Genomic DNA, 26,642 nt, shown 5'->3' with positions numbered 1-26,642 from the left:
CAGAAATAAAATCTTTAATCTCATAAAGCCCTAATTAAAAATCAAAAGGCACCATAAATCGACGCATTAGTCACTAGACTTTTGTAGAATATAAACAGTCGACGTCTCTGTCATTAATAAATCAGTATCATCAAATAATTACCCTAAATACACATCATTTCCAACAATGCAAAAGTACGGAAATACAGCGTCCGGCAATTATCCCAATCCAATTAAAATGAACCCCAGGATTCATTGGTTCTCCCCAACTATGATGAATACATGAGTTATCTCTATTCCATAACCAGTCCAACAGAATGATAATGCAATTAAATTCATCAATTATCAATACGTAAAAGTACACGAGTGAGGCGTGCTTTTCGGTGAAATTTAGTGGATGCACTGAATTACCTATTGAGGGATATTTCAATATTGGAATAGAGGTCCCTTTTGTGTCGGCGCAGTCGAGTGTAGAATTTCTTCATCGGTTTTTTTTCAATTTTTTTAATGGTATCGCTTGGAATCGGCCAGATCATGTCAAACTCCAGGTCCAGATTCCAATTCGTCGGCTCCTTCACTTGAATTGATTTCAGTCCTGTAAGAGTCAGCTGAAATTCCAGGGTCAATTACAATCGAAGTTCATTAATTATTAATTATCTTCAATTTATATTTATTATTATACTCACGACGAAGGAACTTCCCTGGGGAAAGGTGAGATATCTTTTTGATCTACTCAGGATTCGATTCGGGTTCATTGATTCTTTTTCGTCTGTCTCGGTGAGGTGACATCGATCATCTGCCAGGACGAGGTTGATGACTCCCAGAAGTCCGGAAATAACTGCAGGACTTGGTGCTCTCATGCTTCGATAATCTCTCACTGGAGAAGAGGAATGGTCAACACCAATAACTCCGACTCTTGCAGTTATGTAAAAGTTCATGTTTTATCTTCTGTGATGTAGCCAGAAATACTCACATGTTTGATGTGGCAGTTATCGAATGACTTCACGGGACAGTTTTGCGAATTCCAGACAGTTACAACTATCGAGGGGTACTTTCGCCATTACCCCTTCAAGTACCCTTCAAGATAATCACAATTCAATTATTTCAAGACATTTTTTGTGGGGGGTGACTGGGCAGGTGATCGAGAATTGGTTCTCGCGAAAGGAGATTTTCACGAAATAGAAATTCCGTGGGTAAAAAAAAATTGTAATCGCAATATATTTTCCAAATTTTCAAAAAAATTCTGGAAAACTTTTCAGAATTTTTTTTTGAAACAAAAAAAAATCGGGACACAAAACAATTGTATTTTGGAAAATGGTTTGAAAAATTTATCAAAAATTTGGTTCGGAATTTTTTTTATCATTTTCTCCAAATTTTTGCGAACATAATTTTTTTTTAATTATACTGTGGTTTTCTTGCTTTTTTAATTTTACAATATTCCCAAAAAATACGCCATCCAAATTACAAAAAAAATTCTCGGAAAAGTTTTCCAGAAATTTTTTGAAAATTTGGAAAAAATATTCGGATTACATTTTTTTTACCCAGATCGTTATCATAAACATACGAGAGACTTCCCGCAGAAATTTTCTTTGTGCACCTCATTTTACTGGAATATTCTTTATTTCGCGGGACTACCAAAGGAGTTGACGATGAAAATATGTGATGTAAAGCCGCTTTCTCACGCTCAGCGCATTTTACGTGGAATTCCGTACACCGCAAGTGGGGGAAAGGTAGTTTTCTGGTGAACATATATAGTGACGAGCTTGTTCGCCCTCCAGGAAATTACAACGGCATGCATACTGTGCACCCTAAGGAGAATAACATTGGCTTAATGCTAGATGACGTCCTTGATGCATACACGGGGTATCATATCACCCCCACCCCCGGGGCCCATATTTCATCGGAATTTTCGGGCTCCTGCCACTGGTTGATTCATAAGAAAATTATTGACCCCCAGTACCTCTATCTACCCTAGCGATCCCAAATAACTCTTCCATTCGGGAAAATAAATTTGATCATCCGCGCATGCTCTGCATTTTTATATGAAATAAAAAGCGCGCTCAACCCCCGCAATTTGATTCCATCGTGTTGATAATGACAGAGTGAATTTACTAATAAGAAATAACATTGATTGCACAATTTTTTTATTACTCTCTCGTCTTGAAAAACAATGTGTAATCTGGAGACTGGTACTTAAAATAATCCCGAGCAATCAGAATATTTGGAGTGGCAATCCCCCGTAGATTCATGGGCTCTCTCATAATGCGTTTTCGGATCAACATCGTAAGCTCCTCCAGGCAATCTGCAAACAAAAGTTTCGATACCAAAATTCGCAAGTGTGATGGGCTAGGCAGGTAAGCCCTTTAATAATAATTACTGAGAAATGGTCCATAAAGTGATTAAACTGGGGTAAAACTCACGTGAATACCGAATGAAGGATCTCTTGGATGAAAGTACCTTTTGGAAGTTGAGTGCGGTTTCGCTGTCCGGAGAGACATAGGGTCTTGAGCACACAAGCCCTTCCATTCTCACCACGTCTTCGGGGAGACATGCAGGACAATGGATGGTTATCGCTTGATGTCCAATAATATTCAATCACTTAGTTTGATTCTATCGTCTAATCGTGTATAACATAATTTGACACCCGGCGAAGCTTGAGGAAAATTGCTCCTCCAGTGTTCCGAGGGGCTTAACGAGTTCCACAAGGACAAACTTTGGTGGCAACCTGAGGGGGACACTGCTAAATTTCTTGGGGGTTTGTGTGAAGGGATGAAGTTACGAGACGATTAGAAACTAGGTAAGTCAGGTAATGACTTGAGACTTATCGGGATGGGGTGAGTTTAGAGGTTCCTTTTATTATCCGGCTTTATATATTTTTTTTGGGAGTTATCGCAAATGGCTTTTTTTTCTCATATTTTTGGCAGTTCCTTGGAATGGATTTTTTATTTCGGCTGGAGTTCACTGAGATCGTGGGGAAATTTTTGGAGATTAAAATTCGTGACGCATTGAATGATCAAAAAATCGGAGACTCGTGATTAAAAAAAAACATGAAATCACTATCGACAACCCAGGCGAAAAAAAAATTGTAATCGAAATATTTTTTCCAAGTTTTCAAAACATTTCTCGGAAACTTTTCCGAAAATTGTTCTTTTGAAATAAAAAAAAAATCGGGAAACTAAACAATTTTATTTTTGGGAAATGTTTTGAAATTTTTTTTTTTATAAATTTCTAGAAATTTTTTCGAATATAATTTTTTCTTTTAATTATACTGTTGTTATCTTACTTCTTAATTTTTCAAAACCTTTCCCAAAAATAAAATTATTTTCTTCTCCAATTTTTTTTTGTTTGACAAAAAAAAAATTTTTTAATTTGTAAAAAATATTTCGATTACAATTTTTTTCAACCCGTTAATTACACCGAAAACGGATAAATAAATGGCGAGCTAGCCCACGATAAAATCCCGTCATATTCTGTGTTGAATTAACCTTCATAATAAATTCATCCGATCAAAATAATTCATTGAATTAATGCGAGTAAATATTAATTTTAAATAACCGACGTATTGATCTAACAACAACAAGTGATTTTTCGCTGAGATAAATACTTGATCGATCTAAAATGAATAAATTAATTCGGTAAACCATATGCGATTAATTATCAAAATGGCTGAGAAAAAGCGAATGAAAAATTGTTGCGATAAGAGAAAAACTCGTGGCATTACGCGAAATCAGATTCCCTGGAGATATATTCTAGGTTTATCGGGGAGCATCAATAACCTCGGGATAACCTGGGGTATATCGGTAAATGATCAGGTTAGACGATACGAATGGGTCGGTTTAGTTAAGAAGATATCGATATTGTACCCCTTCCCAACCCCAAGAGGCATTCAACTCCGACTGACCCATCCTCGGTCACCAGTAATAACCGTTCAGCTCAATACACCTCTACAAGATTACCACTCATGTTATTTGTCCCACGAAGAGGTAACAACTCCTCTCGATCCCCCATCATTACACGAAATCAATAAAAATTTATCTCCACATTTATCCCACGAAATTCGCGCCAAAACCTCAACTCAATAAATTATAATTAGAATTTTTTAATTGATTTGTGATTGACATTAGATGCAACTTGAGAAGATTATCGGGAAATCCTATCGGGAAATCCTATCGGGATTTTCTCATTTATTGATTTGGGGAGGATCGATCGCATTCGGAGAGTCAGAGAGTCATTTTACTCCTGTAAAATCTTAGGGAGTAATCCTCAAGTGAGGATTTTCTCTCGGGAGGAGCATCTATTTTCAAATCAGAGGGAAAACGACAAAGAATGGTTTTTCCGGTGTACGTCACGGGAACATTAACGTCACTTATAATCGGATCGTAATGTATAAAACTACCGACATGACTCTCCACCTACCGAGAGTTGCAAACTCGTTAAGTGGCATGACGTAAAGTACTCTATACTGGAGGTATAGCGTACAGTGTCGAAGCCAAGAACGTTGAGCCGTAACGACTGGTAAGATGAAAGGGGAAATGTGAATTGGGCATTAGTGCAGGGGTGACGAGGAATGGGGAGTGCGTTATATTTCACCAGGAGTTGAACATTGAGATCCTGGCAATGGCTAGTTCCGAAGGAGAAAATATCCACCAGCTTCAAAACCAAAATACTCCGGGTAAAAAAAAAAATTTAATGGGAATATTTTTTCCAAATTTTCAAAAAATCTCTGGAAAACTTCAGAAATTTTTTTTTGAAACAAAAAAATCGGGAAGCGTCAGAATCGTATCTTTGGGAAATGTTTTGAAAGATTTTTGAATAATTTGGTTCGCGAACTTTTTTTTATCATTTTCTAGAAATTTTTGAGAATATAATTTTTTTTAATTTTCCTACGGTTTTTTTACTTTTTTAATTTTCCTATTTGAATTGTTGAAAAATTTTTCAAAACCCTCCCAAAAATAAAATTGTTTTGTTTGCGATTTTTTTGTTTCATAAAAAAAAATTTCGGAAAATTTTTCCAGAAAATTTTTGAAAATTTGAAAAAATATTCCGATTAAATTTTTTTTTTGATCAGGACTCCTTGGAAAAACAGAGTTATATCTAGTTATCCTGGGAATATATTTGTGTAATAAATAAAAACATATATTCACATATATTCAGTAGACTTGAAAAAAATGGTTCCTTCTGAACTCACGTATTCATCATCATCTCAATTTTCTTGTACAGATCTCGTCGACTCCTTCGATGATAAACCTCCGCTGGTTTCCTGAAGGGCACAGTATTCGAATGAGGCAACTCATAAGCCAATCCAGCAGTTATTCCCATGGTAAAAAAACCGGTGGGTTTCGCTAAAGTCCCCAAAGTCAGACAATAAACTAACTGTAAAAAGTTTACCAATAAATGCCTAAAACCGTGTAAAAAAAAATAAAATTATCATAATAATTAATCTAGAGTTTCCAGGTTTTATTGGAGTTCCCCGAAATTTTGAATTTTCCATCCCCAAAGGCTGTGAAATTAAATGAAAAGTTATTTAACAGTCCACGACTTGCAGGCCCCAGATTCCCCAGCTCAAGATCATATTTGAGTTTAATCACCAGAATTTATGACCAACGGTTGAATTTATTTAATATTGTTTACTCACTTGTACATTACTGCCCTGGGGAAATACCAAATATCTCTTTCCAGCTATTCCTCTTGCCTCTCTCCGATTTTCCGTGATATTGACACATTCGTTCAAACAGATTATCGCTCTGAACGACGATAAGAATAACATTACCCTAAATGTCCCGGTTTTATTCATTATTCCAACCATTTTCGGATCTCGGTGGTGATGTATGGCCGAATGTTCATTTTCACACCGTCGGAAATATTTCAAGTGCAACGGGACTGTTGTTAAATGGCTTACGCATGATTTAGCGTTCATTAACTACTGCAAATATCGTTGTAAACCTCCGAGGGAAATATCCAGGATGGTAAAGCTCTAGTATTTCCCCGCGAGTCGTTAGCTGATCCATGAGTCTGATATTTTATGCATTAAAATTCATTTTCTGAGATTAAAATCTAAATTGTAGAAACCCATTCGTATATTCAACACCTATATTTATTTATTTCATGTACACAGAGCAATTATCTATCGGCACATAAATTTATTTATATCAATTTATTTACATAAGTGATCCTTTTGGAATTGATAATTATTTATATTTATTATTGTGTTGATTTTAACTGAACCATTTTTTTTTTCTAAATGAAATTTCTGATGAAAGGGATAAATAATTTCGCGATTATCCTCACATCTTCAGGAACACGTACTAAATTCCCCGGATTCACCGATTCTTCTCACGATAAAGATTTGTCAAATGTTGAGACAAACACTGGATACCCATAAATCCCCCCTCCGAAAAACGCCCTCTGGATGCACCGGATATGTGAAGCACTCGGGGAATCCCCGAATTCCCTCTCCGATAGGCAACTTGCCAGATAAAGTGGTGTGGGAGTTTCTCGAGTGGTCCATGGAGAATTTTTCAGTCTCATTGACACACCTACCACCAAATTATTGTCAAAAATACGTCACGCTGACACTGAATTCCCGGTAGAAAAGGGTGCATTATCCCAATGGCTACCGTAGACCACAATTAAGGAACGTCCAAAGAGTTTCCGTCTGGAAAGTTTTCCATGGATTCTTCATGGTACAGAAAAAAGTTGATGGAACGACTGTCATTTGAGGTACGTTCTAACCTCTCAAGCGTTAGAAGTCGAGCTCGTAGATGGAGTGTTTACAAGTTGGATAGTCTTTAGCACAGTCGCCACTACTTTCATGAGCTGAATCGTAGACATGATGCTCAAACTTTTCGAATTTACCACTGTCCCCTCGCAATCTGTGGGAATGAAGTCTAGTTTTTTAGTGAGCAATTACAGATTCGGAGATTGCTGCTGTTGATAACAGCACTAATGAATTACACTTAAATTTATGAAATGACTATTTCACAGAATTTAATACAGACAGTGAAAAAAAAATCAATTCAAATAAAAAAAAAATTTCAATAGAATGTGAAAGGGGAAATCTTGCTGAAAAGGGGGTTATTAGGAAGGAAAGTTAATTTTACCTGAAGATGGAATGAAGTAGTTCTTGAACAAACGTCCCCTTTCCAACGAGCTCTTGGCTCTTCTGACCGGCTTCACAGAGTGCTCGCAGCACGCAGGATCTCCCATCAAGACCAGTCCTAACGCATTTAATACAAAGTTTTAATTAAACCCAAGGAATTCTGTGTGATCTCATCACTGGGTAGAATCTAATTCTCAGCTGGATTCAGATCAACGATAAAGTCTACGAATGAACTCCGGATAATACTTGAACCCGTGGATAAAATAAAGTTGGGTATGACAACGACAACTGCGAGTATCGAGTACCTCAAAGCAAATAGGAAAATCAAAGGAGGCAAAAGCTAGCTGAGGATTTCGAGACAATTGCTTCAAGCCCGTCACAGTAGACAAACTGAAATTTAAATGAGCATCCTCTTCACGATGCTTTATCCTCAAAAGGCCAATAACAATCCTCAACACACACTCGAACCACTCTTCAAGTACTAACCGCACGCTAAAAGGAACGAAAAAAAGCCCAACATTTGTGGGTTCTGATCTAGAGGTTTTCGGGATAAAAGTCTTTTTTAAATGAAGTTAAAAATATAGGGATGATAAAAAGAGAAAATTGGGGAGAGGAGTGAATTTTTTACAAACACTTGATCCAGAAATAAACCTAGATAAAAAAGGGATTCGAAGCCAGTGTTCAATTTCAGATCCCCTGAATCTAGCATTCAAGATGGTGATCTGAGGAGAAGAGAAAATAAAGGAGTGTGAGTAGAAGGTGAATTGCAACGTCTGCAACTGCTAGTGGCAAATACACGACATCCCCGAGAGGGCATTTCTGTCAATATCGAGGGCAACCAGAAAATTCCAATGCTACGTATTACGCTGAATATATTTGCACGCAAAATAGATGGAAAATATTCAACAAGCATTTTCGATTGAATGAACATCAATTCCTTTGTTTACTATTTTTTGAGGGCAGAAAAATCTCTGGGTATGGCTTATTTCTCATGACGAGTGATTTTCTTTCATCTCTCCGCTGTTATCATGGGCCAATGCATAACTCGATATTGTGGATAGTGACTTACGATTGGAGGAAAGCTTCGATTCGAGGGAAGAGAATACTTCGGCTCTGACGATGCAGCAATTTCGTTAGTTTCTTGTCTACTTTATTCGGCAATTCCCAAGCAAGAGCTGCTGTCAATCCTAGCACAAGATCGCTCGGTCGTGGTAGCGATCCGATCGTCAAGCAGAATACACACTGGAAATGTTGTTTGCATTTATCAAATCTACCGGAAGACGTTTTCAATTGTGAATGGAAATATTCAAATAGAAAATCAGGTCTCTGTTATGAAAGACACGAAAGAAAATTCAGCGGATGAATTCCACGGGAAATTCGTCTCAATGAATGCAGATTTACACACGAAAAAAAATGAATACTTGAATCAAGTATATTTTATACTTGATTACATTTCAATTTGTTTAATTAACTGATGTTAATTAATATTAATTAATTCGTCGCGACTTCGAAATGATTTCATGGGAGAATTTTCAATTGGAATTGTGATTCCATGACTTCAGGAACGCGCGACTCCTCCCGATTGTTCACAATAGTTCAATAAAATTATCAAATGATCCAATTATCAATTATCAATTGATTTACCTGCACATTACTGCCTTCTGGGAATAACAAATATCTTTTCTGTCGGGATAAGATTCTCGACTCGGGACAAGTTTCTGCACTGGCGTTTCCGGAAACGAGTGTCACAAAGCTGAGACAACTCACCAAGAGGATAAATTTCCGTTCCTTTCCGATGGAAAAAAGGATTAAACATGAAGAATGAAGCACTACTACAGGATGATTAATGATAATGAAAAATGGAGCCCTCACAGTCATCATGTCGATTAACTCCTGACTTTCCGTCCAATCGAAACTGCAAAAGGTTTTTCAAAGGCACCTCCGGCGAATAGTGAAACCTGGGGTTTTGTACTCTGTACCTGAGGACTATCGGCAATGAATAGAGAAAAAGAAAGAGATAAAACGTACAACACGACGCGATAATTCGTTGGTACGACACCAAAGTACCCGCTATGTTTACTCATTGGCACTTTATTGGACTGGTGTACAGGTGGATTTCATTGTATTTCACTAACCCATGGGTAATTCAGAAGGTTTTTTCAAATTCCTGGACGAATCCCTCTATTTATCACATTAAATGGTAATTCCAGAATCGAATGAATTATTATTTGATATCGATATAATTATTGTTACATAATAAATGTTGAAAATTGTGTGCAGCATTCGAAATAATTATGAGATGAAATCTGAAGTGATCCTGGGTGGCTTGGGGATGAATCATGCCATTTTGTCGACCCTTGGTTTTTTCATCTCGCGGGGGAGATTTTTTCTCTCTCAAGCTACACCTAAAAATAATAACTAACAATATTAATTAGAATCTGTCTCCTGAAAATTTTTATCTTATTCATTTTTTTTTTATTCTATGAAAAAGAATTATTTTTCAGAAAGCATCAAATATTGTCACATGGATTTCAATAAAACGCAATAGTTCTACTTTAATGACTCGTAAATTTTTTGATGAGTTTTTTACGAGAAGGGTGTGGAGAATAAAAATGGCAGTCTTGATGCCATAATACTATACATTAAAAAAAATAATCCTGTTAAAAATTAATATATATTTAAAAATCTGTTTTTATTTCAGTAGTGAATGGAAAGTATTTTTCAAAATGAAACCTTTCGTAAATTCTGCCTTTTTTTTTTGTTAATAATTTTTATTGAACTTTTCTGAATACATATAAGACATACAATAAATTTCTCACGATTTATTTGTCTTTAATCCCTTGATCGGTGGATAATTATGTTCTCCAACATGATGATCGATGATACTTCGAGTTTATAAACAATATCAACAACATGATATCGCTGTGGAGCAACGAGACAATGGACAAAGGCTTCACATCTCGGAGAAGCCATCGACACTGATCAATTGCAGTGGACATGCTGCCCTGTGTTGCTCACAATCAACCAGAGGGTTCTCGGCATGAGTCCAGTTGGAATTCGATGCACTGAAATCAAAGGGGATACCAATGCAAGGGGGGAATTGAAAGGGGGTAGACAGAGATTCAGTACTAGTCCATTGGATCTATCAAAGCAATACGTCAGAGGGAGGGAAATTTTCGATTAATCGATTTTCAGCGAATTCCGGAGATAATTGAAGTGATTCAGTACCTGGCGAGCAATTTTAATATCTTGCCAATGGTACCGCCTCTCTTGCTGGCATAGTTGAGTGCCTCGCAGATGTTTTGAACGAGGCAGGCATGGCCATCGAATCCATGACTGAAAAAAAACATTATTTCTCACCGTCAGGGCGTGTGCAATTACATTTTTCAAGGGGGATCATTCTTTTTGGGATTTTTCATTATTCAGGGGGTTTGGAATATTCATTGGGGGGCCATTTTCATATGCAGCTTTTACCCGTTATTGCTCTTGCAGGTTTCAACCCACCAGTCCGTACTTGGTTTGTCGTCCTTGACGGGGGGTGAACGGGGGGTGAACGGGGGGTTAAAAATATAGTGGCACACATCAGTTGCATTATTCACTTGAATGTGTCAAGTATTTATTACCTCTCGTACATGTGTTCAGCCGCTGAATGTAAATCCGGGAGGGATCTCCGTGTACGTGTACCATCCGGCAAGTGCCATGCCACTTTGAAACCAGCGGCTTGAGCGAATATCGTTGTCCAGGGAATTGAATTTATTTTGTAGTTCAATCGGTACTGCGGGTCAAATAAAATCAGTTACCAACTGTAACTTTTTATTGTAAGTTTTTATTGTAGGCTGGGGGAAAAAAATTGGAAAAAAAAGAAACGACCTCGAGCAGGAAAACCGTCGAATGGAAACCGGTGACATCATGCGATAGATCCATTGGAATAAACGGAAATGTCGATTCAACTCGATCGAATCAATAGTAAAAAAAATGGTGATTCATCGAGTACTCACGAAGAAAGTGCTCCCTTTCCTGAAAGCAACGACCCTCTTGGCGCGGTGTAGCCCAACCAAGTCACATCCAACTGCCATGACAAACAGAACGATCCAAAACAGAAGCCGCATGGTATCAAAGTGAAGGTGAAATGACTCCAGTTCGGATTCTCAACCCTCTGTATAACATATGTATCTGCAACAGTGTGCGTACTATCACGTACTTCATAACCGTAGGAAGAGTGTCGGGGAGTGAGAGTTTCTCCAACCAACTGAACACATCCAGCCAAGTTTCAAACGCTAGTTTCCAGTCTACGATTTACCCCGCGAGTTAAATCCACCCACTCACCCTCTTCACCAACTCATGGCCATGGCTTTCAACCCTACAGGATCTACGGTGCCAATTAGTACGCGGTCGTTACCCTTGATTCCCACAGATATAGTCATTGTTTTATTCAATTTAAGTGATTGTTTATTATCGCTATATTCTGGTACAATCATTCTGGTACATGTTGAATTCAATAGGAAACGATAAAAACCTCTGGAATACTCAAGTGAATTATTTTTCTGCTCACCAATTTTTTTTTAACGTGGTTATATATTTAATCTTCACTCGTTAGGTGAAACTATTCCGGAGTCTTCTCCCTGGCGTTTTTAACACTCAACAGAGAACTGAAAAAAAAAGGATGATGACAAACGGATAGCCATCTGACACTTCTTGGTTGGCAATTGGGTGTACCAGTGGCATTAGCATTGTGGACAGGTCTCAGTGGTGTATACCGAGGTCGTTAGTGCTTTGGTAAACAGAGCAGGTGTCGTTTTCGTTGCCCAGGGAGTCTATGTAACCCTGGCCTCATATATATTACCCTTTACTCCTGGCTTCTGGCTTTTCGTGAACTTTGAGTTTATGGCACCAGTGGACAAATATTGCTCTCCGCATTATGGCCGGTGCTAATGCATGGCAAATTGAAAAATTCTCAGACTCAATGATAGCGTTATGAGTGAGTCTACTTAGGCTGTTAAATTATTCAGGGATCTTCCGTGGCTTCTTCGAAAACGTCAATAATTATGCATTACACTCTCTCATTTTTGAGGATCATTCGCAAGAATTAAAAGTATTCTGAATGAATGAGAATTATTCTACCGGGATTTTTGAAATTATTGCAGCCATAAATTTTGTTTTGAATTTTTTATTGTAGAATTTTTTCTCAGACAAGGAATTAAAAATGGATAATGGGCCAATTAAGGGCGGTTAATTAATGGAGAGAGAAAGAAGTGATGTGATCGAGAAATCTACAGCTCTCTGGACATCCTGGAAAGATTGTGGAGCAATCGCCACCTTCTCTGCCAGCCTCAGCTGCTCTGAGGTAATGGAGACCAGTGAAGAATGAAGTGTTTCCATAGTCTGGCCTGTGAATAAACGATTTTCCTGTTGTGTATTACCATGTACATGGAGTATTGCTCCTTCATGCATGTCGGTGCTAGTGGTTCACGGTGAATTTACAAAAATAAAATAGAAACATGGTTACTCACGTCAGCATTACGTTGAGAAGCTCACCAACAAGGCTACCATCTCCCACTGGAATTTGTGATACCTGACATATGCTTTTCATCATGCATGACATGCCATCTCCACACCATCTGGAATAATTCCCTTTCATTGAAACTACTATTTGAATTTAAATCGTTATTTCCGAATGATTAAGTAATCATTGTAATTCCACATAAAATGTAGCACCCAGAGTGATTTAGGAGAAAATCATTACGAAATTTCACGGTTCACATGGAATTAAAGGAAAATCATAAATTTTCATGAGTGAATTGAAATTTCCTACGGATATTCTGAAATGAAATGACAAAAAAATTCTCACGAATTAATTCCAACGCGTACAAGCGCTCGAGGTAAAAAGTGAGTGAAGACCGAAGTCCAATTAATTACACAATGAATAATTATCACCTAACGATGGATGCACTCTCACTCCGATAATTGACTGTCCTCTCAATTTTTTTCACCCCCCGTGAACGATGGAATATTTCCCGATCCATTCATCCCGATGGAAAAATTGTACTTATTAAAATTAATTTATAGTTACAATAAAAGAAGTGCTATCGGCAAAGTGAGAGAATCGGAGACATAGAAAATGTTTCGTAGCTCGACTGAAGGCAGGGAAATAGCAGTAAAAAGGAGGGAAAATCCATTAATGAGCGCACAGAGTTGACGGCAGCGGAAGACCAATTAAGATTTCCTGTGTTTAATGAACTGTATCGCTTAGACTTGCATTCTGCATCAACTGCCACCATCAAAAAGATTTAAAATTCTCTCGTAATCTTGTAATCCTTGTGTATTCATCATTTTTATTTATTTATTTATTTTTTGTGTATGCATTCATAATTTGATTTAACAAGAAAATAACTTACCTAGTCATTTCTTGCTCCAAAAATTCGTAAAATAGTTTTCTTTGATATTCACCGCTTGTTGACCTTCTCCGTCGTTTAGTTAATGATGTGAAATAGTCTGTGAAGAATGTTGCATTCTGGGGTAGTGCATACTGAAACTGCAGGTTCTGGCCGTAAACCAAAATTCTACCGCCGAGGGATATGGGCACAGATATACCTACGAGTAACTTTTCAATGGAAATATGAGCGCATTATTACAAGAATGTCTGAAGACTTTGTGGAACTTGATGTGATATCAAAGAGATTGAAAGCAATTCCCTTTGTGTTTCAACGACACAAAAAATCAACTCGACATTCCAGGGATTTACCGTGAAACTCGTTAAGATCTATTTCAGCCCTAAAAATTTTTAATTACAAATTTCCTAAATTCATTCGATACTGTGAAGCCAATAAATAGTGTAATTAATAAATTCATGACTGCGGCTAATTAAACGAGATAAAATTCCAAGGTGGAACTTTCTTCAAGATTGTCGTTTCATCTGATGTGAAAAAAAAGGTGTTCAATCAGTACCAAACATTCCATGTCTAACAAGTTGCACTTGTTTGACTTGGGAATTTATAAGAAACGGTGAATGTCTGAGGAAGAGGGTGAAGCCCATCTAATGAAAAAGTTACTCCGATTCCATTAGTCCCACACCCTGGACTAGACAGAAGTTAATTATCGATTAAACCCAATGAGGTGTGAGTGAGGTGGTGAGAGAGGTTGAGGATTGTTACTGGTTGCCACAAAGCAGCCGGATAATGGAGTCTATCACGAATAAAATGCTACGGAGACCGTAAAACCCGAGGATTCGTAAATAAAAGACCATTTTCCCAGTCTCGTGGAGTTTCTTTCTGGGCGAGTGTCGCCATAAATGGAGTTGAAGGGATTGGCCGAGTGTATGGGACGTGGGTAACGCAGTGGATCGAGTGAGACTCGAGTGTTCAAGTTTTCGGGAATCACCTGGAATTAAAATGAATGTCATTTGTTGTCTCACCTTGATGGTACCTCCAAATGGGTAGACTAGAGGTGGTGGATACAGAAGTTCCTCGTTGGCCATCGTTTCGCCACATCCCCATCCGCTGTATAAGCCAATGAGCAAGAAACTAATGAGTATCATCTTGCTGTCTCACGATACCCAGAAACCTCAGGGATTCTGCGAAAGTTCAACGTACGATTTATTTTATCGAGGCTTTTTCGCTACCAGACCCTCACACCTTGCTTCCATATTTTATTTATTCTCCCATTTTATTTTTTACGTTCACAGAATTTATTCTATCCAGACACAATTATTCTGTAAAAATTCTCCGTGTGTCATTATTTAAAAAAATTATTTATCCATCATTGATAGTTCGGTATTGTAAATAATATGACTTTGATATAATTCATAATTAATTTGTTGCTTGGAGCAGTTTTGGTGGAGAGATTAGCTCCGATGAATTCGGTAAATTCTGGGGAATACGGAACTTTGAGATACATACACTTGATTTTGTCGTTGACATATCAAGAAGATGAGCGAAGCCGAGGTGACAGCAGATGCTGTAACGTGCACACGACACTCACAAGATGAGGAACAAAAGGAAGATGCTACGTGCAAGTTTTGACGTGAGGGTGTCTCCTGCTCCAGCTTATAACTCGGATTCAATGGCTTATTGTCTCGAAAATCAGTATGCTAAACTCCAACTATGTGAATTTAATGCAAGTGGCTTGAATTCTGAAATGACTCCTCAAACTATTCAATCGCGTTACTTGGTGGTATCACTCCCACTCGACAATTTATTTGCATAATCAGAGAACAATTGAGGAGTTGGGGTGGATAACGCCCTCCCCCTCGGAATTTTAGGGTAATTGATAAACTCTTTTTCGTGCAATTCAATTTTTTACTGCAGTTGTGAAAAAAAAATCACAGCTGTCCCGCGGGCGCTCCATTATAATTGGCTTCCATCCAATCAAAGGAATATTGTTTTTTGGAAAATAACAGGCAATTATTGGGTTTCTTCGGCGAATTTTTAGTGTTTTTTTAAAGTGGGAACTTACGGGGTGTGAATTTTGGAGTCAGTCGGAGGTGAGGGATATCTTTGTGAATGACTTGAGTGGTGATTCGGGGCAATTGGGATAAGTCAGGGTACAGTCACCACCAGATTTCCCCAATAGTTCGGCTTCGTGATACGATTTGTCTACGCTCTGGTGAGTGGAATTACCCACCTCTGGTAAATCTACCGTTGGCCTGCAAGAATCCAAAGTAATGACTCGATCCTTCAATTGAGGACAGAATTTAGATGCAAAGAGGTCCCGGGTGAAAAAAAAATTTAATCGGAATATTTTTTTTCAAGTTTTCAAAAAAATTCCTGGAAAAATTTTCGGAAAATTTTTTTTTTCAAAAAAAAAATTGGAAAGCAAAATAATTTTATTTTTGGGAAAGGTTTTGAAAAGTTTTTTGAAAATTGGAATAGGAAAATTTTTTAAATAATTTAGATGGCGTATTTTTTGAGAATATTGAAAAATCAAAAAAGTCAAGAAAAATTAAAAAACAACAGGATAATTAAAAGAAAAAATTATATTTGCAAAAATTTCTAGAAACTAAAAAAAAATCAAGGGCAATTAAAATTTTTCAAAACATTTCCAAAAAATACAATTGTTTTGCTTCCTGATGTTTTTTTATTAAAAAGAAAAATTCTGAAAATTTTTCCATCAATTTTTTGAAAATTCAGAAAAAATATTTCGATTACCCTTTTTTTTACCGGGAATACAATAAAAATAATTGCATTCGCCAGCAGCAGAATTATTTTGCACAAGTCGATTTAACTATTCCATAAGTTTTGCAAGAATATCTCTAAATCTAAGAGATAAAGAAATTTCAATTAAAATTTTTTTGCAGCTCTCATTCCACTGTACAAAAAAGAGTTGCCGAGAAAAAATGTCGGTATCTCTTTTAGATTGAGAGATATTCGTCGAAAAGTTGAGAAGGGAGCAATTGGACTTGTTACCCTTTGCCGTCTGGCAACTGAACAACATCTCTCTAGGAATCTTTTTACTTTTAGGCATTTTGAAATAAAATATTGAGAGTGACTCTGAATTTAGACAACTCCATCACTGTCAAGTACAATTATTATCTCCTTTGTGCATCTCTGCAAATCTTTGACTCAATAAACTCACGTTAGGAACAAGTGAATTACTTCCTGGAGGATGTCTCGGTCGGTTTCACCCAGAGGCGTCTCAGCTAGCTCACAGATGCTCCTCAGAAGGCACTCCTTGCCATTCCTCCAGCCATACCTAAGCAAGTAAATATCCAGATCTCATTTAGTACAATTTCACACTGTGATACATCTCAACGTCCTCTCGAGTTATCTATATCATCCGAATAAAAGAACTCTTGTATTTATTTTTCCAAATGCACCATAATTATTCGAATGAGCGAAATAAATTAGACTCATAGAGTGAGAAAATTCATTTGCCAGTGGAATTTCTCGGTTGAACTCAGCATCACCATAAATCGATCCGCCATGAAATGTTTTGCCGTGCTTTTCTCGCTTCTTGAATTAATTACTTTATATTCCAATTAATCTACGCCCCTGTGCACTTACTTTCTCATTAATTCATTCGACCACCGTCTCCCGACTCGATTACTTTTCATGGCACTGATATTTTCAAAAATCCACCGTTCCATCAATCTTTTGAGGTGTGCAAGAAGACAAGGGCATGGAGACAATGAAAACCCTCAACGTGAATCAATTTTCTTTGACGAAGGATAATCTCGTTATCCTCTACACCCTCATCAACTGAAATTACTCATTACAATTTGATAAAGCCTGCCTTCTTCGTTACTCCCTGTAATTCATATAACGGTCTTGTAATTATTTTTTAAATTTAATCCAGGCTTCAGTGGGATTCAATTTATACCACGTCATCTCAGCTGAGAAAATACTTGAAGAACTTTAATGTCTCTGCAGAGGATCCAGCACGCGTGCGCAAACATTTTTTTCTCTCTCGATGGAGGACTTTGCAAGTGATAAAAAGTTGTATTATCTCGCCCAGAGATTTAACTTTCATCGTTTCTTAGTTTCGTTTTACGAAAATTTGTATTGTTTTATCCCCGAATTTTAAACTGGATCCGCTTTGGACTGGCATTTCGGACGTAAAAGTGGATCGTCCGTTGGAAAATGTTCCTTCGAATGGCCAACAGTTAACGCGTGAGTACCGAGGCGCCATTTTAACGGGAAATCGCGGGGATAAATACACAACAAAATAAAATGAGGCCCTTTTACTTCAGACTTTACGTTATTACCACCCTTTATACTTTCTCTCTTTCTACTCGAAATCCATTCCCCGAGTTATCGAAGCTCCGATTTTCTACCCCATTGTCGTCGCACACATGAATTCTGTGGGAGAAATATATCCCGCAAATACCGTAGCGCCATTTTTTTTTTCTTACATATCAGAAAATAATTTATTTTTTTAGGCACATTAGAATATAAAAATCTCAAAAGAGAAATAACATGTAAAACACGGAAACAGAAAAAATGTAAATAATTTAAAACTCCAGAGCCTATACAGACCAAATTTTCCCCAAAAAAAAATACCGTCCATAGAACCATTTTTTTTTTATACTTGTTTTTAAGGTTGCGAATATTTGGAAATTCAGACTTTTATATTTAATAAAAAATTTGGTTAAATAAAAAAAAAATGGAGAAATATATCCCCGAGAAAAATCCATGGATAGAAATGCAATTTTCCGAAAATTTTTCGCAAAATTTTTTGAAAATGTGGAAAAAATATTCCGGTTACAATTTTTTTGAACGGTTATTCGGTGTGGGTAAACATAAATTGTTGTACTCACGTATCGAGCAATTGTTCGATAGCAGAATATGCGGTGCGAAGATCGAAATGATTTTTTCTGGCAGGTATGACCCCGGGTTCATGAAGTTGGCTCAGATTCCATGGTAGGGCGTAGTTGAATTGAAATCCAAAATTTGTGACGATGTTCCCCCTTTTGCTAGTGATGAAGGGAACAGTAATGCCAACTGTAAACTATTGATAGAAAATCTGTGGTATTGTATTCATTCGCTGGAAAATGATCTATGAATTTTGATGGCAGGGCTCCAGCAATTTTCATAGATCAGAGGGTAATCCAGTCAATTGGATGACGTCAATCGAAAATTCATCGCCGCTACGTGTCCAAACGTTCGATTCATATTTCAGTCAAGTTGTATTTGCTTATATATGACCCCATCAGTGCCCCAGCCTAACACAAAGCCCCAGGAGTCCATTGATTTTCAATATTCCACCGATCCCATGTTATTATTTTTAACAATGAATCCACTCGAGCGTTCGGTCGCAGTCAAATCGATGGACGTCAACTGTGGCCAATGGACTTTCATGATTTCAGGAAATTCAGTCAAACTTCATTACGAAAAAACCTAATCACCATTTGCTGGATCATTGCAACTTTAGTCGGGGGTTTCTACAGCTTTCGAAACTTCTTGGAAATATTTGATGTTCGTTAGCTTCAGTCGCGGAAACTGAGCGGGAGGTTAATTTTTTAATCAACTTTCTTGTCTACCCGAGTAAAAAAAAATTGTAATCGGAATTATTTTCCAAATTTTCAAAAAATTTCTGGGAATATTTTCAGAAATTTTGTTTATAATTTTCTAGAAATTTTTGCGAATCCATTTTTTTTTAATTATACTGTAGTTTTCTTACTTTTTGAATTTTTCAAAACCTCTCCCAAAAATAAAATTGTTTTCCGAATTTTTTTGTTTCATAAAAAAAATGTCTGAAAAATTTTCCAGAAATTTTTGGAAAATTTGAAAAAAATATTCCGATTAAATTTTTTTTTTACCCGGATATACACATATACATTATGAAAAGAGTACATTCAGTTCCTAATATCCATATTCGAAATATCTCAATCCAAGATAAATACATCTGGCTGTTTTTCCTCGAAATGTACTCACTTGGAAGAAAGTAGTCTTCGGAAATAATAAGACGGCCTGATTCGCAATAGATAATCTGGGAATGGTGGATAGTAGCAGCATCAGGACTACAGCACGTAACATCCCAAACGAACTCTTTCAAACTGAATTGTGAGGGCATTGGATGTTGGTATGTGAAAATCCATGTGTTTCAACTTCCTCCACGAAATCTACTCTTTGCTCAAGTAATTGGAGCCCACGTATTGGCTGACTGGTCAAAGACCGAGGGAATCCACTGTAAATTGCTTCTTCTTTTACCCTGCTTCACTATTCCTTCACTCGTCTTCGTATTACATTTCCACTTTACGATTTTCGGATGACATCAGAGTCCGAAACCGTCAGAGCGAATCTGTTGAATAAGACCGATCCATTTCAATCCTCTAAGATCTCTGAACTCGGTATCAATCAACTTAATCAATAAATCAACTTATCATATTGCCGATCACCACAGAAAAAATATATATGTACAATCTATATCAATATAGATTATATTAGAGAGTACTTTAGCAATTTGATAATAACATTCAGGAAAATTAAACGAAATATTATGAAATGGATTCGAAGAACTCATACTGTACCCTGACCGCACCCAGGATAGCAGCCTTCATTTCCCATTGGCATTTTTTTCCCCTCTCCCACAAACTTTCTCCCATTACTTGTTTTGTCATTTGTCCTGTCTCGTTTGCACCGAGTTTCTCGCGTATATCCTTTCATTATACAGAAAAGCCGGGCTTCCAGCTCCAGTTGGTATGCCGGCGTATGGAAAACTGAGTAATGTTGAGTTTTCCATCCGTAACTTTCATCCCGGTTAAATGTATTTGTATTCTAAGTACTTTGCACAATGGCAGTCACCAAGAGGATAAGACGTACCCAAACATCAAAATGAGAACTTAATTCACCCCCGCGAATGTTAACACTTTCTCATATTTCGCGACTGTGAATTATACCTTCCAGAGATATTAAAACTTTTAGTTCGAATGGTGTCGAGTTTATTGTGAATTGCTTATCGTCTGAAAACAATGTCTGAGAGATATATAATATATTCATTATTATATATTTACTCGGAGTGGAGAAGGGGTAGTAATTATCACGGAATTCCTAAGAGGAGATCGCGTCAACAGTTATCCTCTTCTCTCCCTTATCTATCGGAAATTCTACCTGTTTTTTTTTTTATTGAAAAAAGCACCGATCTGTCTGGAATTTCGCAGTTTTCATCCGTGAACGAGAGAGAGGTATTGCCCACACGACTGGCTTAATGAATATTCTGACTAATCGAACGGAGCGAGTGGTACGTGGTATGCAGCACGTGAAGACCGAGGGATAGAGAGGAAATCACCATTTTTACCCACCCCATCAACTCTTTCAGTACCCACAATTCGCATATGAGAATATTCTCACGCTGCTCTATAATTATCCAATAAGACACACTGCGTATTCGAATTAAATAGTTATAGTGATGATTAATTTTTTTTTCTCAGTGCAGAATGTGATTGGGAAATTTTTGGTTGGGTATTTGTTTCTTATCAGGAAAAAATCTTTTCCAGATGTGAAAAAAATGAAAATATTTAACATGCGAGATGAGAGCGCTAGGGAATTGCTGTGGAAAAAGAATTAAGACGAGCATCTTTCATAACAAATGTTTTATTAATTCTACAAAAACAAGTTGGTGTTATGCCGAAATCTCTGGTCTGAGTAAAGAGAAAAGGAGAAAGAGATTGCTTCCACCCGGGGAATTCCATGAATCCCGGTTATACTCTGTGGCAAATGAAAATCGCTGAAGGAATGCACCGAGCAAAAACAAAAGGGAACTTGAGTGCTGAACTGGTGGGTGAGTAAGGAGGAAAAATAAGGTTTTTTCTCTCTGTTGGAACAAGAATATAAAAAAAAATGAATACGTCACAAAGTTTTTCAGCGCTGGCGAGCCGAGATATTTTCTTTTTATTTTTATTTTTTTTTCCTTGTGGAGCTATCCTATGGTGGAAAATACGTCTAGGGCGCTTGTATGGCATTCCGGATAAAGGGCGTGGCAGTTTTCACCCACGTGCTTACCGAGACTTTCAGCTGCGTGGTATTCACGATCCTGGTACTCGTCGTATGGCTCGATGGTACTTGAAGGCCTGCAAATTCCATATGCGTGCCGGAGCACTGGCTCAGTCATGCTGCTGGATTTTATGGCTTTGTAGAATCATACTGACATGACCTGTCCGCAAATTTTCGGGTTTATTTGGGGGATTAATTCGAGGGGTGCATCCTGGAGGTGAAAGGGTTATTTGCATCACAAAATATTGGTTCAAACCGCCATCAAGATTCTGAATTACCCAGAGATTTATTACCGTTTTTTTTTTTCAATTTTATGACTAATTGGTTTATCACTCCCAAAATATAATTATTGTGTTTACAAATATCTCCATTTTTATAGAACTGAAATAATAAAGTACGAAAATAAAATGGAAGAGAAGAATAATGATGGAATCAGAGCGTCAGGTTGAATAATTTTAACGAGTAAATGTGATTTTAAGACTTGCAACAGCAGCTGGAAACAACAGCTTCTCAATTCAAGAGCCGGAGTTTTCTCTAAATAAGAAGCATTACTGCTTACTTTTAGCACAATTACTTTGAATTTAGTGGATCAATTACTGAGCTTCAGAGTTCCTTGTCCCTGACATTAAAAGGTACATCCTCGGAGTAAGTGAAAAGGCAATTTATTCGGAGAATCTCGAGCTCATTAATTTCCATTATCCAAATCCACGGAATCCAAATAAAAAATTATTTGTTACAATTGAATTCCTAGATATTTGGATAAACTATCAGGTATTTATTGATGAAGATGGAGAAAATTTGGGAGAATTGATTATCCAGCAGGAATAGGTGGTGGGATGTTGAAATTTTGATCTAGGCAATTATGGCTGGAGCGTAATTCCGGGTTGAAGTGATATCAGAAAAGGGAAGCAACATGCATGGGCACCCCAGTAACTACCTCAGCCCAGCCTTCAACATCGATCCAACCCTGTGGTTTGTCTGGTGAAACTCCAACCCCCCGAACTCCAGTCAAATCTGGAAGGCCCCTTCTCCCCGAATTTATCCAAAAATACTTCATCACTTTCCTCGGCCCCCGAGCAACTTCAAATTGAGGGATAATTTGATTATTGGCTGGACGTGACGCTCGTATATTGGATGCAACCCGTCGGTGAGCCCTCGCCGAGGGAATTTGAAAAGTTTTTGCGCTGAGGATGAGTTTCCGGAGGACTCTGTGAAGTTCAGAGACTCGAAAAGTCAAATTCTTTCATATCTCAACAATTTTTCTAGCCGTTCTTAAAGATTTTTATTCTCTCACATTAAAAAACATTTTTATTATTTTTTTACGTAACGGAGTCGGGCAGAAAAATTAATTCATCCCATTTTACTGGCGTTTGGTCCGGGTATCCCGGGTTTCCTCTGGAGTTGTATTGAAAATATTAATGGAAAAATTGAACTTACGTGAGCAATGTCTGGATGATTTGGCCGAAGATACCATGACGGAGGTCAAATGGTACAGCAGCAAGCTCGCAAATTGCCTGGAGCAAGCAGGGCTTCCCCTCAAATCCGTACGAATTAGCAGTGCTCTCTAATATTTTGTAAATGGTCCAACGAGTCTGACCATTTCTCGCAAATTGCACACCTGACTCTGTGAAATCCGTGGAATTCTGGGGTAATGTGTACACCATCTTTGTGAAGGCACCGACAATTACACTCTCGCTGTCTAATTGCAAAGGGGTACCTATCCCGAAAATTAACTGGAACATGAAATCGTTGAAATTAAACGTCAAATCATCGTTACCGTCGTGCTTTCGGGACAATTGCCGTCATTAACCGTTCAATCCCGTCGGCTTATTCAAATTAAATCATTCACGAAAATATTTGTACACCCACAGAAAAAAAAAAATTAAAAAATACCCTACAATCAAGAATTTTTCTCATGCACGAAACAGCTATTTATTTTTATCCCCATGAATTGTTCAATGCGTTCAAAATAAATGAATAAAAATAAATGAATCATTGATTAACTTATCCTCGAGTGATTGAAAGGAATTGTTTGCCTAGTGCAATGATTCCAATCATCATCTCTGTCGTGATTGATTAGCCCTCAATGATGACAAATGAATGTCTTTGTCGTGGCACATTTGCCTGATAATTCGGGAAAATTTATGGCTAGCCACGCAAACACACAAGATTTACCTACTTACTATTCAATCAGTCTAACTAATTAACGCGCTGGATTGCCGGAGCGTTTCAAAACGAAACTCGTACCCCTTTCTCGCTCGATAGTACGTGCCGGTGCTTTTAAGCTCGCACTTAGCCATCCTCATTTCAACCCTCCAGCCTCTACTTCTATTGCCCACCCCTCCCACCCCCTCAGCCCCTCTAATGGGCCCACACTTTGTGAAAACGTAGTCACGGTTCATTCCCAATTCTCGCTACCAAGTGCAACATGACGATAGCCAGTAAAAGGATACGAGTGCGTTGGGAATAAGAAATTCCCTGGTCCTTTATCTATTTTATTTTTATCATTCGCCCCCTTTTTTTTTATCAACTCAGAGACCCACCCGATCGATTCGAAATCGCATTGGAATTATTTGGAGTCAATTTCAGTGACGATATCTCATTAAAACTCGGGTGGAAAAAAAATTGTAATCGGAATATTTTTTCGAAATTTTCAAAAAATTTCTGGATAACTTTTCAGATTTTTTTTTTAAACAAAAAAATGGGGGAACAAGACAATTGGATTTTTGGGAATGTTTTTGAAAAATTTTTCAAAAAATTGCTTCGGAAGTTTTTTTTTATCATTTTCTAGAAATTTTTGCGAATATATATTTTTTAAAATTATTTCCTTACTTTTAAAATTTTTCAATATTCTCAAAAAAATACTCCATCCAAAATATAAAAAGAATTTTCCTATTTAAATTTCTGAAAAATTTTCAAAACCTTTCCCAAAAGTAAAATTATTTCGTTCTCCGATCTTTTTTGATTGATAAAAAAAAATTTCGGAAAAATTGTCGAGAAATTTTTTGAAAATTTCGGAAAAAATTCCGATTACAATTTTTTTTTACCCGTGAAATCATGAATAATTATCCTATGCGACATATGACATAATATACATTTTTTTCAGAGCGAAATTATCATCTCGGTTAAATGATTTATGATTCATCGAGTCGATAAGTCTTGGATGCAATGAATACAGGAAAATTCATGATTCCCCGAGATCTGTGTAGAAATAATATGAATGAACTTGCTCCATAAATTGTCGACGGAGAAAGGAATTCTCACTGACGTTAAATTCTTTTTAGCCTTCGGAATGACCCCCCAGTGGAGGGTCGATTAAGCCAGAGATATATAACCCTCGACTGATCGAACTCCATGAGAATGGAGATAGCACGGACCAAGCCCATTGGATTTTATAGCTTAACCGATAGTCGACAGCGCAGTTATTAATCTGATATATTAATTATCATCTGGAAATCAAATGCCATTACTGATTATGGATTTTAATTAAAAGTACTCAGTGAACTGGATGGATATTTGAGTCGCGGGGGGCCGCTGGATAATTGAAAATTTTTATCTATTTTGGAATAGCTCAATGCGACCAATCACTTGGGTAGTTGGAAAATTAATCGAGAATGAGGGGATAGGAGAAATTGGGTGGTACATTCCCAGGAAAAAAAAATAGGAATCGGAATATTTTTTTCAAATTTTCAAAAAATTTCGGGAAAACTTTTCAGAAGTTTTTTTTTTGAAACAAAAAAAATCGGAACAAAAGAATTTTATTTTTGGGGAAGGCATTGAAACATTTTTCAAAAATTTGAATAGGACATTTTTTTTATCATTTATATGACGTATTTTTTGAGAATATTGAAAAATCAAAAAAGTAAAAAAGAAGAGTATAATTAAAAGAAAAAATTATATTCCCAAAAATTTTTCAAAAGATTTCCCAAAAGTAAAATAGTTTTGTTTCCCGATTTTTTTTCGATTCAAAATAAAAATTTTCCGAAAAGTTTTCCAGAAATGTTTTAAAAATTCGGAAAAAATATTCCGATGACAATTTTTTTTACCCAGGTTGCTCCCACCCTCTATTTTCTTTTTTTCTTCAATAACAAATAGAAAAAAGAGTTGATCATCTCCATATTTCCTCTTCCCCTCAGAATTAGCATTTGAATTTTCATCTAGATTTGAGCCACGACCGAGCAAAAAATTCGTGATTGGAATTGATGGTGCGACCAGTGATTGCATTATCAGTAAAATTCCCTGAAAGCCACCCTCGATAAAATTTTCTTAAATATATCAAACATCGTTGGCGCAAACGTTCCTTAAATACTCTAGAGTACACTTACCAGTAGAGTTGAAGGGTTTGGATAAAGCAGAGTTCTCGAAGAGCGGGACAAAAGTTTCATTCCATTCACTGGACTCATTGCGACATTTCCACGATCGTGACCAAAAGTTTTATGAAGGACACAGGCGACAAGTGCCAACAAAATTGTCTCACCCGCTCTCATCTCGCCTCTTATCCCTCTTGTTTTACTATCCCAAGCTGTTCTATCCCCTATTTTCCTCTGGCAAGCATAAATTGAGGGAGAATCACCGATTTATTTATTCATTCCACTCTCTCCTGTCTGTCGTGGAAAAAAAAATAGAAATGTGCAATGTTTTATAAACTCACTCGTTGGATTTTTGAAAGCACTGATGGTGCTTCAACCCATCCAACCGTATAAAGTATATACGGTCATGTAAATCTAGGCCTCGGAGAGCCGCCATCGCAGGGTAAACTAAATTATTTCGGTCCGTTAGATCGCTCTCCTGCGCCTTCTCTCTTCATCTCCTCCTTCTCGTGCATTTCGCTGAACAAATGTTGAGAGAACGGGATTCTATCGTGTCAACGAGCTACGAGTATATGGTTTTTCTCCAACAGAAAACGCTATTAGCGAAAAGTACACAAGGAGAAAATCACACCCATGAAGATCATCAACGCCGACTGATAATATTATTATTATCAGTTTTATTTGGGATAATTTAGCTGCACCACTTGAGATTTGAAATAAGATTTTTTTTTCAATTTGGGGGGACGAATTCCTTCAGCAGAAACTGTCGCGTTATATCCGAAAGTTGATCGAAAGATTGGTAATCATCCACTGATAGACGGACTGGTA

General features: G+C 37.2%; 6 protein-coding genes across 15 annotated transcripts in view; all 6 read right to left on the bottom strand.

Moving 5' to 3' along the window:
• Positions 1–845, bottom strand: part of LOC105267169 (uncharacterized) — a 1,774-nt gene extending 929 nt beyond the window's left edge. The window contains exons 1-2 of the mRNA XM_011305827.1: positions 666–845; positions 391–587 (exon numbers count right to left, since the gene is read on the bottom strand). Coding sequence (XP_011304129.1) covers positions 391–587; positions 666–839 — 371 coding nt within the window. The 5' untranslated portion in view covers positions 840–845. The remainder of the gene's footprint in view (positions 1–390; positions 588–665) is intronic.
• A 1,294-nt stretch (positions 846–2,139) lies between these two features.
• LOC105267131 (uncharacterized) lies at positions 2,140–5,797 on the bottom strand. Its single transcript, XM_011305778.1, has 4 exons — positions 5,615–5,797; positions 5,168–5,352; positions 2,400–2,516; positions 2,140–2,281 (listed from the first exon to the last, which is right to left on the bottom strand). The coding sequence occupies exons 1-4, from the start codon at positions 5,783–5,785 to the stop codon at positions 2,173–2,175; spliced, it is 582 nt and encodes a 193-aa protein (XP_011304080.1). The 5' UTR covers positions 5,786–5,797; the 3' UTR covers positions 2,140–2,172.
• Positions 5,798–6,246: 449 nt separating this feature from the next.
• LOC105267130 (uncharacterized) lies at positions 6,247–9,024 on the bottom strand. 2 transcript variants are annotated; one of them, XM_011305777.1, is made up of 5 exons: positions 8,951–9,024; positions 8,723–8,866; positions 8,148–8,320; positions 7,080–7,196; positions 6,247–6,851 (listed from the first exon to the last, which is right to left on the bottom strand). In XM_011305777.1, the coding sequence occupies exons 1-5, from the start codon at positions 8,957–8,959 to the stop codon at positions 6,722–6,724; spliced, it is 573 nt and encodes a 190-aa protein (XP_011304079.1). In that variant the 5' UTR covers positions 8,960–9,024; the 3' UTR covers positions 6,247–6,721. The 2 variants fall into 2 exon arrangements, with proteins under 2 accessions (XP_011304079.1, XP_011304078.1); XM_011305776.1 differs by having other exon boundaries at positions 8,723–9,002.
• Positions 9,025–9,869: 845 nt separating this feature from the next.
• Positions 9,870–11,770, bottom strand: LOC105267129 (uncharacterized). Its single transcript, XM_011305774.1, has 5 exons — positions 11,631–11,770; positions 11,077–11,251; positions 10,702–10,853; positions 10,307–10,414; positions 9,870–10,143 (listed from the first exon to the last, which is right to left on the bottom strand). Exons 2-5 carry the CDS (start codon positions 11,185–11,187, stop codon positions 10,032–10,034), a joined length of 483 nt encoding a protein of 160 aa, XP_011304076.1. The 5' UTR covers positions 11,188–11,251; positions 11,631–11,770; the 3' UTR covers positions 9,870–10,031.
• A 499-nt stretch (positions 11,771–12,269) lies between these two features.
• On the bottom strand, positions 12,270–19,544 carry LOC105267127 (uncharacterized). Of its 9 annotated transcripts, none has more exons than XR_892231.1 (7): positions 19,447–19,544; positions 18,330–18,520; positions 16,649–16,765; positions 15,530–15,719; positions 14,974–15,175; positions 14,490–14,648; positions 12,630–12,696 (listed from the first exon to the last, which is right to left on the bottom strand). XR_892231.1 is itself a non-coding variant. In XM_011305770.1 (6 exons), exons 3-6 carry the CDS (start codon positions 14,610–14,612, stop codon positions 12,312–12,314), a joined length of 591 nt encoding a protein of 196 aa, XP_011304072.1. In that variant the 5' UTR covers positions 14,613–14,648; positions 14,974–15,175; positions 15,530–15,556; the 3' UTR covers positions 12,270–12,311. The 9 variants fall into 9 exon arrangements, 5 of the variants coding, with proteins under 5 accessions (XP_011304072.1, XP_011304073.1, XP_011304071.1 ...); XR_892230.1 differs by lacking the exon at positions 12,630–12,696 and adding an exon at positions 13,491–13,570; XR_892229.1 differs by lacking the exon at positions 12,630–12,696 and adding an exon at positions 13,526–13,610.
• Positions 19,545–21,159: 1,615 nt separating this feature from the next.
• On the bottom strand, positions 21,160–26,211 carry LOC105267126 (uncharacterized). The gene is made up of 4 exons (XM_011305768.1): positions 26,156–26,211; positions 25,830–26,048; positions 22,942–23,237; positions 21,160–21,581 (listed from the first exon to the last, which is right to left on the bottom strand). The coding sequence occupies exons 2-4, from the start codon at positions 25,989–25,991 to the stop codon at positions 21,431–21,433; spliced, it is 609 nt and encodes a 202-aa protein (XP_011304070.1). The 5' UTR covers positions 25,992–26,048; positions 26,156–26,211; the 3' UTR covers positions 21,160–21,430.
• Between the last annotated feature and the right edge of the window lie 431 nt (positions 26,212–26,642).

This window comes from Fopius arisanus, unplaced genomic scaffold (assembly GCF_000806365.1).
Source record: "Fopius arisanus strain USDA-PBARC FA_bdor unplaced genomic scaffold, ASM80636v1 scaffold00044, whole genome shotgun sequence".
In the NCBI taxonomy this organism is placed as follows: Eukaryota; Metazoa; Arthropoda; class Insecta; order Hymenoptera; family Braconidae; genus Fopius; species Fopius arisanus.
Note: the sequence above shows the minus strand (reverse complement) of the source record. Positions and strands in the feature narration are given on the sequence as shown.